This window comes from Manduca sexta, unplaced genomic scaffold (genome assembly GCF_014839805.1).
Source record: "Manduca sexta isolate Smith_Timp_Sample1 unplaced genomic scaffold, JHU_Msex_v1.0 HiC_scaffold_2827, whole genome shotgun sequence".
Classification (NCBI taxonomy): domain Eukaryota; kingdom Metazoa; phylum Arthropoda; class Insecta; order Lepidoptera; family Sphingidae; genus Manduca; species Manduca sexta.
Genome location: NW_023593831.1, coordinates 1 through 19,138, shown reverse-complemented (window position 1 = coordinate 19,138; position 19,138 = coordinate 1). Strand labels below are relative to the sequence as shown.

Genomic DNA, 19,138 nt, shown 5'->3' with positions numbered 1-19,138 from the left:
TACATTGGGCGACCAATGGAAAAGGTTAGAACAGAAGAATTAAAGAAAATGGTGGAAGTATTTCCTGATGATTATGGAGGTAAATGTTATTAGGGTATTTACAAGTCAGTAATATTGTTAGCAAGAGTCAAACACAATCACCTAAGCTCTACACAATAAATAATATTATTATCTATATTTTAAATCTTTGGTTATAGCCAAACACTCAACATGGTTCCATTTGAATCTCAAAAGCAATACTATTATGTTTGCAGATAATATTTCTTAGTTTCACACTAAAATCTATACTGTATGAAGATGGCACTGAGATTGTTTATTGCTATAAGCGTCATGTTACAACTTTCAAAATTACCATGATTAAATGTATCACAATTGAATCTAAAAAAACATATATACCAATTTATTTTAAAAAATGAATGAATTCATGATACTGTTTATATACTTTTTCAGGTGATGATGATTACCCTAGACATAATCTTAAAGAGAGAGGTCATGTCCGGTTGAGGTCTAAAATAATTTTTAATTTTGGCCACAGAATAAAAGCTCTTACTGTTTCTGCCAATGAGGGATTTTTGAGGTCTCTTCAACAGGTATTATCTATATATATATAAAAATGAATCCTTATTTCCCTTGGTAACGCCATCACATGTGAACGGCTGGACCGATTTCACTTTTTTTTTGTGTTTGTTATAGTCAGAAGGATCTTATGAAAGAAAAAATTAAAGAAGTTGAGTGGAACTTTAGAAAACTTACGAAAAGTAAATTTCAACAATTGACAGAATGCATGCTGCAAATTCATAGTTGACAGGACATTGTCTGTCGGGTCAACCAGTATTCTATAATTTTGGGAAGTCTATCTTCCCTGTCTCATGTTTCTGGTATATGAATTAAGTGACATTTTTATTTCAGGGTGTAACATATGCAGCATTTATTCATGAATCAAGAGCTCTTACCGAAGGCAAGGAGAGTACTGCCAAAAAAATTGAATTATGATATGCCCCAATTCAATTAATCTCAATATACACAAGTATACATGAAAGTACTTAATTGTAAAATCATGATATTTTTATTTCTCAATGTATATGACCTGTAATTTATTTCTTAGGATTATTTATAATTATTCATATTTATTGGCTTTTATTATGTGGAAATTTTACTTATTTGTATTCAGCATAATGTTATTATTTTTTTTTTATATATGGGTGACTGACTTGATTCAGGTTTCAGTGTGCTTTAGCAATTTTAAACTAATAAAAAAATTGTCATGCTATTTTACATACAAATGTTAAAATTTTATTCTTAATGTGATACATCGCTTTATTATTTAGCATAAAATAGGGAGTTATGTAATGGATGCAATAAATGTAATTAAACCTAATTGCTTAGTTACTAGACGAGTGCTCTCATCACTATCGGTTTTTCGGGCAATCCCAGCGCTGGTCGCCACATTCATTTTGACCTGCATCATGGTGAAAAAAATAGTATAGAGTGAATTCGTTATGTGATGTTTCAAAATATATGCAAAGAGAAGAACAAAGAATCAATGAACCAATAGGAAAGTTTTTGTTCAACAAGATTAAATACTTTCATTATAAGACTGCATCTTTGAACTATCAGGGAAAATTAATTTATGATTTGTGTCACTTCAGGCATCAGCGTGAAAGTCTATTTCATACCACTTCGTTATTTTTGAGTGCATCTGTGCAACAACCGCTCGCCTATCGTACAGCGTGGTAGTTTTGTAATGAAATAGGCATGCAGATTTTATTTTTTATAAATGTTAGCAAACCACGACTTGAATTAACTGTGGCTGTGTGCTCCACGTCCTCAAATGTGATAAACGAATAAATAAATATATTATGTGTTTTATAATGTTTTAATTCTAAAAGTTTGTTACAACTAGGTGAAGTTTGTGGCTTCGCCCACATTCATAAAACCTTTGCTGGCACAAAAGTTCCGCTGTGCATTTTTCACCCAAAACGGCTTGGCAGTTTCTACGTGTAAATACCTATTTCTACATTCAGATACTTATGTTATTAAAATGTAATTTAATATTTTAACTCAAAGGGTATTCACAGTAATAGGGTTAACGACTACATATAAAGTTATGAAATCTTTTTCATCCATCGTGGATTTTTTTTCCCAAAATCCATTTGTAGATAGTAAAAAGCTTGGATCAAAGAACGTTCTAAATATAATATGTATTTTATATGGAAATAATGTAGTTTCAATGCTGCGTATGAGTGTAAATATGTATGGTTTTGAATTTATCTGAGATTCTATGGTTACCCATAGACTTGCAACAGCTGTGTTTATTTCATGGAGGTAATATGTACTACGTACACCTGGAGAGCTGACTGATGCCGGAAAAACGGTTTCGAAAGAGAATACTTTTGGTAGCTGTGTCCTTGTCTAATATGGTGACAATGAGACATTAAAATATAGGACAAAATTATTTATTGTTGTATAGATTACACTTACCGTTTTAATTATAAATGCGATAAAATTTGAGATTTAAAGATTTCTAAATCTGTAACCAACATTGTAGGAAATAAAACACAATGGGTAACCAATATATAATATTTATTGCTTGATTCTTCCATTTTGTTTTTTTTATTGGGCGGTTCACCAGACATTTCTACATCATCCCGTTTACTAGAAGGTCCTCTTCGTTCATAAGAAGTTCCTACTACTGTGATATGACTAGAATATGAAGTATGTACAAAAGATCCTCCTTTCAACTTTTGAATACGCAGAACTGTAAATTTTTTGCTTTCTGGAACTATCTGTAACATAACAAACTTTAGATATGGAAAAATATTACGTACTATTTTCTTGAGAAGGTTGTACAAATTATGATATAAGGTTTGACAAATGGATATAACAAAATTATAAGCATTCGGTTATATGAATTTGACTAAGATTAACTTAAGATTCATAATATAAAATGCATAGAAACATGAGACATCCCTTGAGCTAAATTGTATGATGTACAGGACAGTAACTTATGCATTCGCAACATATTAGATTTATAATATATCAAAGTTTTGGTTTACAATATATGTATGTTAACACAAAATACTACCTTAGGCAATACTGAAGGAACTGCTTGTGGCTTTGACTTATTCTTAGCTACTGTTAAATACGCATCATCAGTAAAATGTAAGCTACAAACACATGCAGTTTTTGTCACATTAGTGTCAAGGTTCATGGCATCAACCCACAAGGCCCTCCACTCTTTATTAACTGGAATCCTGAAAAAGAACGCGCAATTTAGACTATAATATAATAACTAGTAATGATGCATGGTTTTACACTTTGTGAGAAATTAATTCAGACAGCAAATGTTAATTTATTAATAAATATGGTGTTTACTGCATTTGCATCTTTAGATGGCATAGCAATGCTATATATTTGTCTATAGCATGAATGGGCCGATAAGTTGAAGTGACAGTTTGCTGTTAAGTACCAGCCTAGCGCAACAAGGAACAAAAAATCTTTTGTATGGAATTGACATGGCATTTAATGGCGGATACTGCTATCTCTCTCTCTCAGTACAGTTTCTCTTTCTATTCCTCACCGCCATTATTATTGTTTGTTTACTTCCTGACGTTTTGGAATACATTTGTGTTTATTGATTTATGTTTGTATTATTTGTTATTCAAACAAGTAAAAATATACCAAAAAGTGTTTTTGTTGGTGTAAGTGAATACGTTTTAAAGACATGCCACCAAAAACGTTTCATTACGTGTGAAATTTGTGGAGATCGAGCCAGTCGATTAAATCACAAAAGCAGAATGTTTATGGCGAAATTTCCATTGGATGAGGTCAGGTAAGCATTAATTAGATGTTTTTAGTCATCGCGCAAATAAAGTAGCTTAGAAATAATAAAAATTCTCATTTTCTAATTACCATTATGTTACTAGTGATGTTGTTATGATTATCGATACCTGTTTAAATTTATTAATCAATTTGCCCTCCGTGGTTTCACCCATTTAGGTCCAGATTCTGTGGGAACATAGTGATAAAAGTAGTAATTCTAACTATCTACATACCAAGTTTAATCGCAATCATTTTAGATTTTTGCGGGTACGAATAATAAACATACAATTGCATGCACACGCTTTATAATATTAGTAAGATGATGACTGATCATCAGGACAAAAAATACTAAAGTCGTGTCTGTGTGTCTGTGTGTGTGTGTGTGTGTGTGTGTGTGTGTGTGTGTGTGTGTCTGTGTGTGTGTGTACTTAAAAATGCGTTGAGCAATCAATGTGCCTGGTCACTGTTTATGATTTTAGGCTTAAATATAATTTAATAAGCAATTTATTTACAATTAAAAAATATTTCCAGATGCCGAAAGTGAGTTCAGATTGTGGGAAAAGAAGATTTGATATATGTTCCCATAGAAAAGCTGCATACTTTGAAATATGTGTATGGTTCTCACTTTAATAACAAAGATTTTAATAAAAAGAACAATCGCCTTAGAAACTCAGCCATACCATCGAAAAATTTTGAAGCTGATCCACTTCCTGATGAAATGTTTGAATTTCCGTGCCATGTTTTTATAAACAATTATTGCACAAATGATAATATCTTTCAAGAGAAGTGCGACAAAGAAGTGTCACCATCCTTTGACTTTATAATTAAATATTCTCATTGTACCTTGACCTATCATAAGTGCAACTATATTCGCCTACATGGTGAATAAAGGATTTTATTTTAAAATACAATTATTATTCAACATGTGAAAGCTTTTCATTTTATTTCGAGTCCTCATTTTAGTCCACCCTTGTAATTATAGTGCTAAAATGTTCACTGTATATTGTGAGATGGATTGATAATGTGGACTCGAAAATACATTATATGAATTTTATCAAAATAGCATTAGCGTCGATTCCCACCCAGTAGAATTTATCGATATCGATAAAAGTGCTCACTACTATGTATTTTGTTCAGTTGGTAGTATTATTATTTGACGTTCCTGACGTATTTTTCCGTGATATTGGTATTGATACGCCATGTAAATTCGATTTTATTTCTTTGTATTAAGTCCTGTCTCTTAAAACGTAGTGATTATATTCTCTTTGTTAAGTACAAAAAAATCATTGAGCTGACATATTTTAGTGTAATAAATTCATCACGTGACGATTCTTATACAGACATTGCAAAATTTTATTTTTTTTACCCTTTACGTCTCATATCAAACATTATATAAACAAAGATAATAGGATAATCTTATCCCACTATATAAAAAATATGGTTACACTATTCACAATTTATCAATAAAACTTACCTATGAAAGGATATTTCACAACCTGGATAGGATTCTTGCTTACAACCTCTTACAACACAAGTATTCACCATAATTACGCAGTAACTTCTACGATATAAAAAAAAGCTAGCTTAAAAGTTATTCAATCCTTCTTTATCATCAAACCACAAATGTAAACAAACGCCATTTTGTTCAATAGAATTCATTCATTTTTTCAGTTCACGGTGTTGCCGAAACGTAAACTACAATAACTTCTACTATACGACTGCTATAATAATTCCATTTATTAAATTTGTAACATAATAAAGTATAGGATCTAAGGATTTAAGCAGACAATATTATTTTATTTTATTTTTATTACTGTAGTCTAATATAGATTTTTATTTATGTACTAATACTGCCATTAATATTATTAATTTAGAAGGTAATGAACGTTGGCAACATGTGCGAGAGGGACACGGCTACCAAAAGTGATTCTCTTTCGAGACCGTTTTTGCCTTACATCTATTGCTAATGCAAAATGAACTTTACATTATAAGCATAAAATATCTTTTCAGTATTAATGTCAAACGTAGTAAGCTCTCCAGGTACATATTAACTCCATGGTTTATTTTTATATTTTTTGGTCAGCGAATATTTGACAAGTTTATTTGTCTCTGATTTGACAGTTATTTTTGACTTTGAAAAACAATCATTCGTTTATTTTGTTTTATTGCTTGTGATTTAGTTTTATTTGTAAAATGATAATGAATTTAATTTGATTTGATTTTAACAATGGCACAGCTGAATAATGAAATATTAGATTCACAACTATTGGCTGAACATGTAACCTTTTTAAATAATTGTTTCGATACTTCATTTTCTTTACACAATTCATTGAATATCGTTAAAGATTATGTTTCTGAGGAAAACCATATTTTATCTGGTTCAAGATCAAGTAAAATATCACTATGTGACAAAATCAATACATCATTGCGAAATAAAACAATGGATAACTCCAACTGTAGCAATATTGGAACACCGAAAAATTCCAAAATAATGAGTAAAAAGTTGCAAGACTGGGGACTGCCCCTTGAAATAACAAGAAAATATGAAGAAAGAGGCATAACAGAGATGTTTGACTGGCAAGTATCCTGTTTAAGCAATTCAAAAGTGCTATTAGATGGATGTAACTTGGTGTACTCCGCCTCCTACATCTCGCGGAAAACTTTAGTTGCTGAAATACTCACAATAAAAACTATACTTGAACGGCGAAAAAAGGTTATTATTATCTTACCCTTTGTGTCTATAGTTAGAGAAAAAATGTTTTATTTGCAAGATATATTGTCCAGTTGTGGAATAAGAGTTGAGGGTTTCATGGGCTCCCAAGCTCCACCAGGCGGTTTTCAGGCAGTCCACCTAGCTATTTGTACTATAGAGAAAGCTAACAGCTTGATAAATAAACTTTTAGATGAAGGTAGTATATCAGAGCTGGGTGCAATTATTGTTGATGAGTTACACCTGCTTGGAGATTCTCATAGAGGATACATATTAGAACTGTTACTTACTAAAATTAAATATATAACTTCCAAGTCAGATTTTCAAACTCAGATTGTTGGCATGTCTGCTACTCTACCGAATTTGGAGTTATTGGCCCAATGGTTGGGTGCAGAGTTATTTGTTACTGATTATAGACCTATTCCTCTAGATGAGTTCTGTTTAGTAGGCAACAAATATTATGATAAGGACAGGAATGTTATTAATGTTGTTAACAGTTTTAATAATTTGTGTGTTGAAAATGATAATGTATTAAACATTTGCTTAGATACAATCAAGGAAGGTTGTTCCATTCTTATCTTTTGCTTGACCAAGAATAGATGTGAAAACTTAGCACAAACTATATCATCATCATTTAATAAACTTGGATGTGCGGGCGGTGAAATGGGTTGTATATTGAGAAAGCAATTAAGTGTAGAATGCATTACAGAAGTGCTGGAACAACTTAAGAACTGTCCGGTAGGATTAGATGATTTTTTAAAAAGAACAATATCATTTGAGTTGCATATCATCATGCTGGACTGACATTTGATGAAAGAGATATTATTGAAGGTGGTTTTAAATCTGGGGCGATAAGAGTTTTAGTTGCTACATCAACATTGAGTTCTGGTGTCAATTTACCTGCCAGAAAGGTAATAATCAGGTCACCAGTTTTTCAAAGGCAACCTATTAACATACTGAGTTATAAACAAATGGTTGGTAGAGCTGGTAGAATGGGCAAGGACACAAAAGGTGAAAGTATACTTGTCTGTAGTGAGGCAGAGAAGCAAATTGGGTTTGATTTGATGACAGGTGAATTAGAACCCGTGAGGAGTTGTATAGAAAGTGAAGATAAATTTATGAGAGCGGTTCTAGAGATGATAGCAAGTCAAGTGGTTTGCACAAAAGAGGAATTAGATCTATATGCCAAATGTACTTTATTATACAACCAGTAGGATGCTACCTCATCAAAGAATTTTCTTCTTGAAAACACTCTGGATGAATTGATAAACTTTGAACTGATAAGATGTCAGGATGAAGAGGATGTAAAACATTATGTTGCAACACCTTTGGGTAAAGCCTGCCTTTCATCATCAATGGCACCGAATGATGGTCTGTCACTGTTTTGTGAGCTACAAAAGGCCCGACAGTGTCTAGTGCTAGAAACAGATCTTCATTTAATTTACTTAGTGACTCCGTACAGTGTCAGCAGCCAATGGAGTAATATTGATTGGTTGCACTTGTTGACATTGTGGGAATCTTTGACAAAAGCTATGAAAAGGGTGGGAGAGCTGGTGGGAGTACAGGAGAGTTTTATTATACGTAATTTAAGAGGAGGCAATAAAATCAAGAGTGATCAAAATAAATTAAACATACATAAAAGGTAATTTATATTTGCAGCTTTGCATATGGATGTATCAAAAATATTATACTCAAGTATTGTCTTCTAATATTGATAAAACTCTAAATATGTTGTGTATACTGTTATCAATTAAATATCAAAACAATATATTTTAGATTTTACACAGCCTTGGCTTTACAAGATCTAGTGAATGAAGTACCACTATCTGAGGTTGCAGTAAAATTTCAATGTGCTCGAGGATTTTTACAAAGTCTTCAGCAGGCAGCAGCTACTTTTGCAGGTAAATTTGTACTGATACTGATATTGTATTAATATCTATTCTTCAAACATCAAAGTTTTAATGATCTCTTTCCCCTGTATTCAATTTATATACTTATTTTTTTTAAATTCAGTAGTGCTTTGTTGTAGGTATGGTGACAGCTTTTTGTCGGCAATTGGGTTGGAAAAACATGGAAATGTTAATATCACAATTTCAGGACCGTTTACATTTCGGTATTCACTCTGAATTACTCGAGTTGATGGGGCTGCCGTCTTTAAACGGCAAAAGGGCGCGTACCTTATTTGATGCGGGCTATGAAACAATCTCTAGTATTGCTTTAGCTGATATAAATGTAATTGAAAATGTATTACTTAAATCTGTTCCGTTTGAAAGCGAGAAAGAGAGAGAAGGTGATGACGATAGTGAAGTAAAAAAACGTAACAAAATAAAAAACATCTGGGTGACTGGTTATTGTGGAATGACTGCAAAGGAAGCCGCTTTAAACCTTATTGTTGAAGCTAGAAATTATTTAGAAAAAGAAATTGGTGTTAGCAATATTAAGTGGACTAATGAAATAAATTGTACACAAATTCCGCTAGGTGTAAATGAAATAAATGAACTGAATGAGGAAAAATCAGATGATAAAATGATTCCCAAAGTTTATAGAAATTGTTCAATTATAGAAAATGAAGAATCAAATATTTTGCCAAACAAATCTAGTCAAAGCAATAATGTTAATGAAGTACTTTGTGGTTCCTCTAAACACCCTATTGGAAAAAATCCGAATAATTATTCCCTACTTGAACACAAGCCTCCAAAAGACAAAAATGTACTTGAGAATTTAAATAATGAAATATTGGAAATGAAATGTACTCCTACCCTTGAAAATATTAGAAACTGTGATAGTAAAAGCCAATGTTCCGGAAAAAAAGATGATATTATATGGGATTCTTTAAACCTTACTGAGGCGGCTCTTGAAAATATTACAAAACTACGTACTCCGAATACAATGTTTTCGCCGAATATAAGTTTCGGTGAGACAGATGATAAAACTGAAGCTTCTGAGAATCAGGTCGATAGTACCGACAAAATAACCCCATCTAAGAGTACGTCTACCAAAGATGTGAGTTTGTTTTCCTCCGATGGCGATACTTCTAGCATTTTCAACGATAGTCTGCCAATAGATTTAATTCCTAGTAAATTGCTTGATAATAAAAACAATTTACCTATCAACCATCAAATTGCTTTGGATTTGGAAGTTATTAATTCTGAATCCATTCTTAACGCTTTTAAATCTACGTTAGTCCCAGTTGACGATGATGAAGATATTAAATTAGTTTATGAAGAAGATGACGATGAAAATAAAGAAACCAATAAATGTTTAAACGTGTCTGATGATATCGAAGTAATAGAGACACAGGACATAAATTTAACTGTAAAAGAAAATCATTTTAAAAGCCCTTTTAAACGTCCACCTCAAAATCCTAAAAACACTACTCAACCAGTTTCAAAGAAGAAGAAAACTGATAGATTACAAACAGTGAGAAGAATGAAATGTCCATTATTTAAAATAGTTACAAATTTTGAAAAATCAAAGAAATATACTATAGGGATAAGTACATATAAATTAAATTGCTTTTTATTAAAAGAAAATGATATTTACGATAATATACATGTGATTGAAAATCTTAAAAGAGCATCGATTTATTTAAATGTTAAAAGTTCTGTTTTACCGTCAAATGAAATTATAGGGAGAAGCATATTGAACTTCAAACCTCATCTAGAAGACTTAAACCCATGTGCCATACAAGGCATAGCTGTTTATTTTGAACCAATGACGTGCTTGTACTTTGACTTGCGAGGACTTGAGGGTGATATTTCTGTATTTAAGAAAAGATTGTCATCGTGGTTACGTAAAGATATTACGTTGAAATTGTTATCACTAAAAACTTTAAATTTTCACATAAAAAGGTGGCTCGGTGTCGATATACAGGCCTCTTGCGTGGATATTTCGCTTTCTGAGTGGTTAATAGATAGCGATGAAAAGATACCAAATATTGCGTATTTAGTAAGTATCTATTTTGTTTAATGCGTTCATTACTAAAATAACTTACAATAGGTTCATACTAATTTACTTACTTATTTTTAGATGAAGAAATACTGCAAAATAGACTTATCCACAATTTCAGTAAAGATAGACAATCGACAAAAGAAATTCAGGAACTTAGATGTATTTGAAGACATGTGTATAAAAGGATGGTCGGTGGGAATGATTGCAGACCAACAAGAACAATATTTGCGTAATCATCTTCAGCAAATGATTGGTTCGTTCTTGATTCTTTATAGCCTACTTTGAAAGTGGCGTGAACTCGCATTAATTTCATCTAATCCCATCTTCAGATATCGAAATTCAAGTTTCAAAGATTCTCGCCAACTGCGAGCATCACGGTATCACGGTGGATAAAGATCTCACGTCTAGACTTTTGATTGATGTAAGAAATTCGCAGGAAATTCTGCAAAAGAAGGCATTTAAACTGTGCGGGTATCATTTTAACTTTAATTCATCAAAAGATGTTGCTAAGGTAATTATTTTGTATCAAACTAAAATTTGTTATTAATATTACATTTAAAAGACTTAAGGTAATTTAAAAACAGAACTCTATAGTACCTCTGTAAATAAGAGAAAATGTTCTTTGTATGAGCGCTCAGGATGATGTTCTTGTATGCGGTATTGTAGTTCCTGGTTTTGTTCGCTGACCGAAATTGGACTGCAGCTCTGCGGCTTTGACAACGCCATGATGACGCCGTCCCAATTTCCCAAGAGGTTCTTTGACAATGGAACATTTTGCAGGTTTTAGGTATAAACAACGGTATTCGTAAAGTGAGTACGAAAAAAAGTGTATTAACGTCGCATCACAGTCCCATGGCGAGCATTGTTATATATTGGAGGAAACTCAATTCAATTCTGACCAAAACACTATATCCGTTAACTGAGAAGGCGTGTATATACACCGAAGGGGATAGGTAAGTGGATTCTTTCTAATGTGCACATCAGTAAGGGTCGCCGTAATTCAATCTGTTTTATATCGATTGAATCTGTGTCTTGAGATACGATCAGGCATTGGTTTTCGTCGTTTTCGTGAATATAGAGTTTTGGCTCTTAACAAACTTAGCTGATTCAAAGAACTAATGTAATGCTGGAATGCTTCGTGTCGGGTGTTGGGGTGTCAATTAGAACACGGGGTTCGGAACACAACCATATATTACTTAGTCTGGCCATAAATACTGTTACACTTAATTATAAAAAAATATTACATTTGAATTTCGAATCTGTCATTTTTATACGATTGTTCATTGTGTTTTCTCATTTTGGCGCCAATACATTGTAAAATATTTTGCGATATTAAAATGGTGTGGGGTGATAAAGAGAACCGAATCGCTGTGATAGCATTACACAAAGTAGGTATGGAGCCAAATGCAATTTTTAAAAACTCTCCATACACTTGGTATTAGTAAAATGTTTGTGTACCGGGCTATTAATAGGTACAATGAGACCTCCTCTGTTTGTGACAGAAAAGATCTGGCCGCCCACGTAGTGTTCGTACGAAAAAGGTGGTCAAAGCAGTAAGGGAAAGAATTCGAAGAAATCCTGTCCGAAAGCAAAAGATTTTATCTCGGGAAATGAAGATAGCACCTAGAACCATGTCGCGTATTTTAAAAGATGACTTAGGACTTGCAGCCTATAAGAGACGCACTGGCCATTTCTTAACTGATAATTTAAAGAAGAATAGGGTGGTAAAATCGAAACAACTACTGAAGCGGTACGCAAAGGGAGGTCACAGAAAAATTTTGTTTACGGATGAGAAAATTTTTACAATTGAGCAACATTTTAACAAACAAAATGACCGTATTTATGCTCAAAGCTCTAAGGAAGCTTCCCAATTAGTCGACAGAGTGCAACGTGGACATTATCCGACTTCAGTGATGGTTTGGTGGGGTGTTAGCTATGAAGGAGTGACTGAGCCATATTTTTGTGAAAAAGGTATCAAAACATCGGCACAAGTGTATCAAGATACCATTCTTGAGAAGGTAGTTAAGCCCCTTAACATCACCATGTTCAATAACCAAGTATGGTCCTTCCAGCAAGACTCGGCGCCGGGTCATAAAGCTCGGTCCACGCAGTCTTGGTTGGAATCGAACGTTTCGGACTTCATCAGAGCTGAAGACTGGCCGTCGTCTAGTCCCGATCTTAATCCGCTGGATTATGATTTGTGGTCAGTTTTAGAGAGTACAGCTTGCTCTAAACGCCATGATAATTTGAGTCCCTAAAACAATCTATACGATTGGCAGTGAAGAATTTTCCCATGGAAAGAGTGCGTGCTTCTATTGATAACTGGCCTCATCGTTTAAAGGACTGTATTGCAGCCAATGGAGACCACTTCGAATAAGCTTTTTATATTTTTAATTGTTTTATATTTATGTATTAAACTGACACACTGTAAAAGTAATAAATGTTATTTGCAGTTAACAATTTTCTTTTTTCTTTATTACAATATTTATGGCAAGACTAGGTATACGTACAAATCAACATAAAACGGGCAATTACAATTAAATTATCCATACGACATAGGCGCGCGCGCGTGTCCCGTTCTCGAGTGTTGTCGCCGGACGCTAGCGGCAGGGAGTGCGGTGACGGAGGGGACGGTACGGGAACGAGGCATAGTGCATACGCTCGGTTCGGACAGTGCTATAAGCCGGGTTTAGATGTACGTAACTTACGTTCGCGTTACAACCTCCCCCTCTGACCTGGAAAAGCGCCCTCGCTCCAAGGTCAGTATTTTCTCGGCCTACCGCGCTTCCGTTTCTCGTTCACCGGCGGCTGAATGTCACCTACGTATGGGGTCAACTGGGATACGTGGTACCTACCTAACACTTCACCACTGCTTATCCGCTCTAACACGTAGGTTGTCGGACTCGCTATATTCTTAACGCGATAAGGTCCGTCTCGCCGGGGTATGAACTTCGGAGTCTGCCCACGTAACGCGTCGTTGCTCCCTTGAGTCTTCAGTAAAACATAATCCCCTGGGGCGTACTCAGGTGCGGGGCGTCGGCCTTCATCCGCATGACGCTTCTGGCTCGCTTGTGCTTTTCGTGGACCTCCCTCGCTTCGTACAACACCGTTGATAAGTGGCGTAGGTAAGGCGTGAGGCTGGTCACAGCGTTGTCGTTTTCGACGATGTGGCGCATGTCGGTGATAACGTCAGCAGGTGCGCGCATCTCACGTCCAAAAGTGAGGAATCCTGGTGAGTGACCCGTACTACATGTCACAGCCGAGTTCATGGCAAAGCGTATTGCGGAGAGATGTGCGTCCCAATTCCGATGATCCTTGCCAACTAAAATGGCAAGTTGCGGTTTCAAGTCACGGTTTTTTCTCTACCGGGTTAGCTTGTGGGTGATACTTAGGTGTAAGAGACTGACTTATGCCAAACGAATGACATACTTGCTGCATAGTCTCGCTAATGAATTGTACCCCATTGTCGCTTATGACTCGCCTAGGTACTCCGTATCGTAGAAACACTTCCTCTACAAGAACCTTGGCGCACTCTGTACTCGTCGCCTTCTCCAACGCCAATAACTCTATCCATCGCGAGCATGTGTCTTCTACAATAAGGATCCATTTCTTCCCGTTAGGCGTCGCTGGTAATGGTCCGAAGAGGTCAACAGCGACAACCTCAAAGCGTCGGTTAGGAGCTGGAGTTTGCAGCAGCCCAGCCGGTTTCCGATTATCGGCCTTGTACCTCTGGCATTCGACGCACTTCTTGATATGCGTGGCGATACTTTGCCTCATTCCAGGCCAATAGTACTTAGCCCTTATCCTAGCCAGTGTTCGTTCGACTCCAAAATGTCCAGCTGTAGGAGCGTCATGGTATTCGGCTAATATTTTGGCACGCTCGTGTTCTGGTACTACCAAACACGCGGTATCCTCGTCGCTATCGTCAGAAGCGTAACGGTATAATATGCCGTCGGATATAATAAATCCCCGGTCTGACCATACCCTCCCCCTAAATGGATCGTGGGTGGATTCAAGATCTTCGATGACCTCACGCACTTCGAGGTCTTTAACCTGGTTCTCCCGAACATCCTTGGGATTCCTGGACGGCAAATCCACTTCGGCATAGCGGATGTCACAATCAGCTTCATCGTCGCAAGGTGGCCGTGAAAGAGTGTCGGCTATGGCATTCGCCTTACCAGGAGTATACTCTATTCGTAGATTGTAAGCCTGTAGCGTCAGGGCCCATCTTGCCAAGCGACCGCTCGGTGACTTGACGGTCATAAGCCAACGCAATGGTTGGTGGTCACTCTTTATCAATACTTCCGAACCTTCGATGTATCCGCGAAATTTAGTCACGGCCCAAACAACAGCTAACGCCTCTCTCCGTGGTGTTATAGTTTTTTTCGGCGCTATTTAATAGACGACTCGCATATTCCACGGGGCGTTCGTCGGTGCCCTCTCCTTGCATAAGCACAGCTCCGAGGCAGTATCCGCTACTGTCCGTCCTCAGGGTGAATGGCTTAGATTCGTCGGCTTGACGGAGGATCGGAGCTGAGACAAGAAGTTGCTTAATGTGGTCAAAGGATTCTTGCTGTATAGGCAACCACGTCCACTTACTGTCCTTTTGAGAAGGTTTGTCATGGGTCTGGCCACTTCAGCATAATTGGGGATGAATCGACGGAACCAACTTGACGTCTGTAAAAATGTCTTTAGTTGCTTGACGTTTTTGGGCGGCGGCATAGTCGAGATTGCTACCGTTTTGTCTGGGTCAGCTTTAATTCCTCCCGGGACAATCACGTGGCCTAGGAATTTAACTGATTCGCGAGCGAAACAACTCTTCTCGCGATTTATCCGAAGGTTAAAGTCTCGAGCCTATCGAATACCGCATTCAGATCCTGGATGTGCTGCGGAAAGGACTCGGAAAGGATAATCACGTCATCTAAATAAGTCAGAAGACACGTGTTGGACAATTCTTTACTGGCTTTGAATCGATCCATAAGCCTTTGGAAGGTTGATCCTGAATTGCGCAGGCCCATCGGCATGCGCTTAAACCTGAATGTGCCCAATGGAGTCACGAAGGCCGTCTTATCTCGGTCTTCGGGTTCCACGGCTATTTGATAATAGCCAGAGCGCAAGTCACACGTAGTCATATAGCTCGTGTTTTTAGCCGCGTGTAACACGTCTTCTATTCGCGGAAGCGGGTAACGGTCGGGTTCCGTCACGGCGTTTAATTTTCTATAGTCGACGCATAGTCGAACTCCACCATCTTTCTTCGTCACCAGTACGACATTTGCGGCCCACGAGGATTCGCACTCCTCTATAATATCGCCATCCAAAAGTTTCTGCAACTCTCGTTCTAAGAGCTCTCTTGCTTGGTGCCATCCGGTAAGGGGGTGAAGCGATCGGTTCTTGCCGCGTGTCGACTTTTATGCGGTGCAAAGCGTAGTCCGTCGGAGACCCTTGCTTCGCAAATCTATCGGCTCTGTTTATAAGAAGCTCGTTTAATCGGGTCCTCTGATCCTCGGTTAGGCTGGTACCCTCGTCTTCTCTCAACATAAGTTTCGACACATCCATCTTCATCAACTTCGGTTCATCGCAAGCGGGTAATTCGTGATGGGCAGCAAATGGATATCGACGTCGTGTGCAATCACTAAAACTCCACTTATTCTGTGGTAAATCCAACAGAATCTTGGCCTTCCTTATAAAAATCTCTTCCCAATAGGGTACGCGTCTCCGCCTCGGGGAGCACTACAAAAGTTGTAGGTACGTCGCGGCCCATCAAGGTAACAATAGTGTTATATTCGTGTACGGTACGAATTTGTTGTGAACCGTCGGCAAGGCTAAACGTAAGTAATATGCGCTTGAATTCGACACCTGCATTAACAAAGATTCGATGCAACATAGGACCTGCGATCGAATGCGTGGCTCCCGTATCTAACATCGCGATTCCTTGACGGCCGGCAATGAGAACCGGGACTAAAGGTTGCGCGTCTTTCAACTCGTTTACGTGTACACTCTGGAATTCCGAATTATTACCACTTTGCACATTTTACACTTAGTGCATTTTGAACGTACTACGCCCAGTTGACCACACCCGTAGCAGTGCAACTGTGTTTTTACGTCTGAACGGCTATACTTAATTTTCCGACACTCGTCGACGGTGTGTCCAAACAATTTACAATAACTACACCTAGGTCGCGAGCGTTTGTAATCGTTACTTTTACTAAAATCGGTGCCCATATTACCGGGAACGGTTACTGGAGGGTTAATTAAGGTACCCGTGACCTTTGAAGGGTTAACACTCACGTGCGCGGGACCGACACTCCGGCTTACAACACTATTCGAACCAATGCCATGCGAGGTTGTAGGAAGGTCTGGGGTACATGGCAAGGATTCCTGGACGTTGGAATTGGAAGGATAAGCACTTACCTCCGCCAGCGACTCTTCGACTAACCTGGCCTTAGCGACAAGCTGCTCGAGCCCGTTCACGTCGTCGCGTGACACTCTTTTGCGTATTTTCCTACTTAACAGTCCATACACTATATCTACACACATTTGTTGTGGCACTTCGTATGGCAGTTTTGCCAATAACGCACGCACTTTTGATATAAACGCGTCGGCACGTTCGTTTTGTTGCTCACTCGCGAAAATGTCTCTAAAAATTTTATGCGCGGGTCGCGGCACACCGAACGATCCTCGAAGTCGTCGCAGGGCATCCTCCCACGATGATACGGACGCCTTAACTCCTTGCCACCATATAGCGGCCTCGCCCGTCAGCAGTATCGGCAGACCCTTGACCGCATGTTCATCATTCACGTTGGTGCATTCTTTGTACACCACAATCGCATCTATGAATGCTTCAAGAACATCCGCATTTTTCGTCAACCCGTCGAAGCGCGCCGTGCACTTCGCGAAATTTCCATTCGCGGCGTGTGAGTCCGGCGGAGGGGTCGGTGTACTCGGTGTCTGAAACTGGTCTCTGTTCGAGAAGAGCTCCTGCATAAGCTGTCGATTCGCTTCTGCTTGACTGCGCGTGATGCCGGCGACAAGCGCTTGCAGCATACTCTCGGTAATTGTCATTACCGGTTCATTACTTTGCTGCTCATCATCTGTGTCAACCGCTGGGAGTCGTCCTGTTTCCCGTGTCGTTTAGGTGGCATAATATCCGTTGCCGGGGCTCGCTTGACGACGAAAACTTGAAGTCGAAAAATGGACTCGCCCGAATTTACAAAATGGTTGTGCCCGCAAGTTGGGCGTCACTGTAATGCTGGAATGCTTCGTGTCGGGTGTTGGGGTGTCAATTAGAACACGGGGTTCGAACACAACCATATATTATACGTACAAATCAACATAAAACGGGCAATTACAATTAAATTATCCATACGACATAGCGCGCGCGTGTCCCGTTCTCGAGTGTTGTCGCCGGACGCTAGCGGCAGGAGTGCGGTGACGGAGGGGACGGTACGGGAACGAGGCATAGTACGCTCGGTTCGGACAGTGCTATAAGCCGGGTTTAGATGTACGTAACTTACGTTCGCGTTACACTAATTAATTTAATAAGTTTATATTTATATATATTTATTCTTTACCATTAATTATAATTATGATGTGTACCGGATTTGGTCGTCTAATGAAAACGTATGTATTGTTACTTATTTGGTCTACTGCGATAGGCCTGAGTCTAATGCAGTGACCGCCTTAAACGGATTAATATTTAATTGTTCTGTTTATGAATAAATAAAATAAAATAAATAAATCGTTAAAATGTCGAATGAAGACGGAGCTTTTGTTGAAGCACTCTGAAGAATATTGTTATTTATATTTATAACAAAGAACATCATTTTCACTTATTTCATAAAACATTAAAATTAAAATCGAAAATAAATCGATTTTACACGAGATAAAAATACGATAAGTATTTAATGATATTACTTTTAATTATTTACTGAAACATTAACATGTTTTACTCAACATTTCAGTTACAGTGTTAAGTTGTGGACGGTAGGAAGCATCATAAGCCCGGTATACCACACAATACGTCGTAAACACTCAATGAGAACCCTAGTATCGTACTTCACAACACCACGTCGCGTTGAAACATCAAATATGTGTGCATAAAATTGCAACACACTCTTAAACATGCATAATGTATTTTGTTAAAGCATTGTGACTATCCCCGTATCTTCCAGGGGCTGAGTTCATTAATTCAACGTAGGGTAGTTTGGTTTCTTTGTCATTAGTAATTTTTACATGAAATTATTATATTAAGTTGCGTTCACAGACCTAGATGAATTTCCATAGCAACTGTAGGGGATATAGAATGATTCTTTGCAATTTCTGTTGTTGTTAGTTATTTTATAGTTAATGTTTCTTTTAAAATCTATGAATAACTTGAAGCAATAGCATCAAAGCACACATGAGGTTAATGGCTGTCTCTGTGCTGCCACATTGTTTTAATATGTATCTGTTGCAATGCCATTATGTAAGATGTCAACCGAGCGCAGCGCTAATGGACTCATATTTTCTCTTGGGGAAGATTCTATTACAGCAAATAAAGGTTAATTTTAGGGTTCCATATGTAGGTTAACAATGAAACCATTTACTAAGCCTGCGTCGTCTGTAGATCTCTGTTTGAATTTTAAATGCTCGCCTTTAAAACCCTATAAGGTAGCG

The 19,138-nt window shown here is 37.4% G+C and overlaps 1 protein-coding gene and 1 long non-coding RNA gene across 3 annotated transcripts; one reads left to right on the top strand and one right to left on the bottom strand.

Annotated features, from left to right (window-relative positions):
* Nucleotides 1–2,566: 2,566 nt before the first annotated feature.
* LOC119192483 lies at nt 2,567–5,623 on the bottom strand. The gene is made up of 3 exons (XR_005113650.1): nt 5,297–5,623; nt 3,086–3,254; nt 2,567–2,786 (listed from the first exon to the last, which is right to left on the bottom strand). It is a non-coding gene; the product is annotated as an uncharacterized LOC119192483 (long non-coding RNA).
* An 861-nt stretch (nt 5,624–6,484) lies between these two features.
* LOC119188431 (DNA polymerase theta-like) lies at nt 6,485–11,436 on the top strand (the record flags this gene model as incomplete). 2 transcript variants are annotated; one of them, XM_037446296.1, is given in 6 exon segments in its annotated part: nt 6,485–8,174; nt 8,309–8,433; nt 8,562–10,480; nt 10,562–10,736; nt 10,813–10,994; nt 11,264–11,436. In XM_037446296.1, coding segments are annotated over 6 exon segments (2,861 nt in total), but the record flags the coding sequence as incomplete, so codon positions are not given.
* Between the last annotated feature and the right edge of the window lie 7,702 nt (nt 11,437–19,138).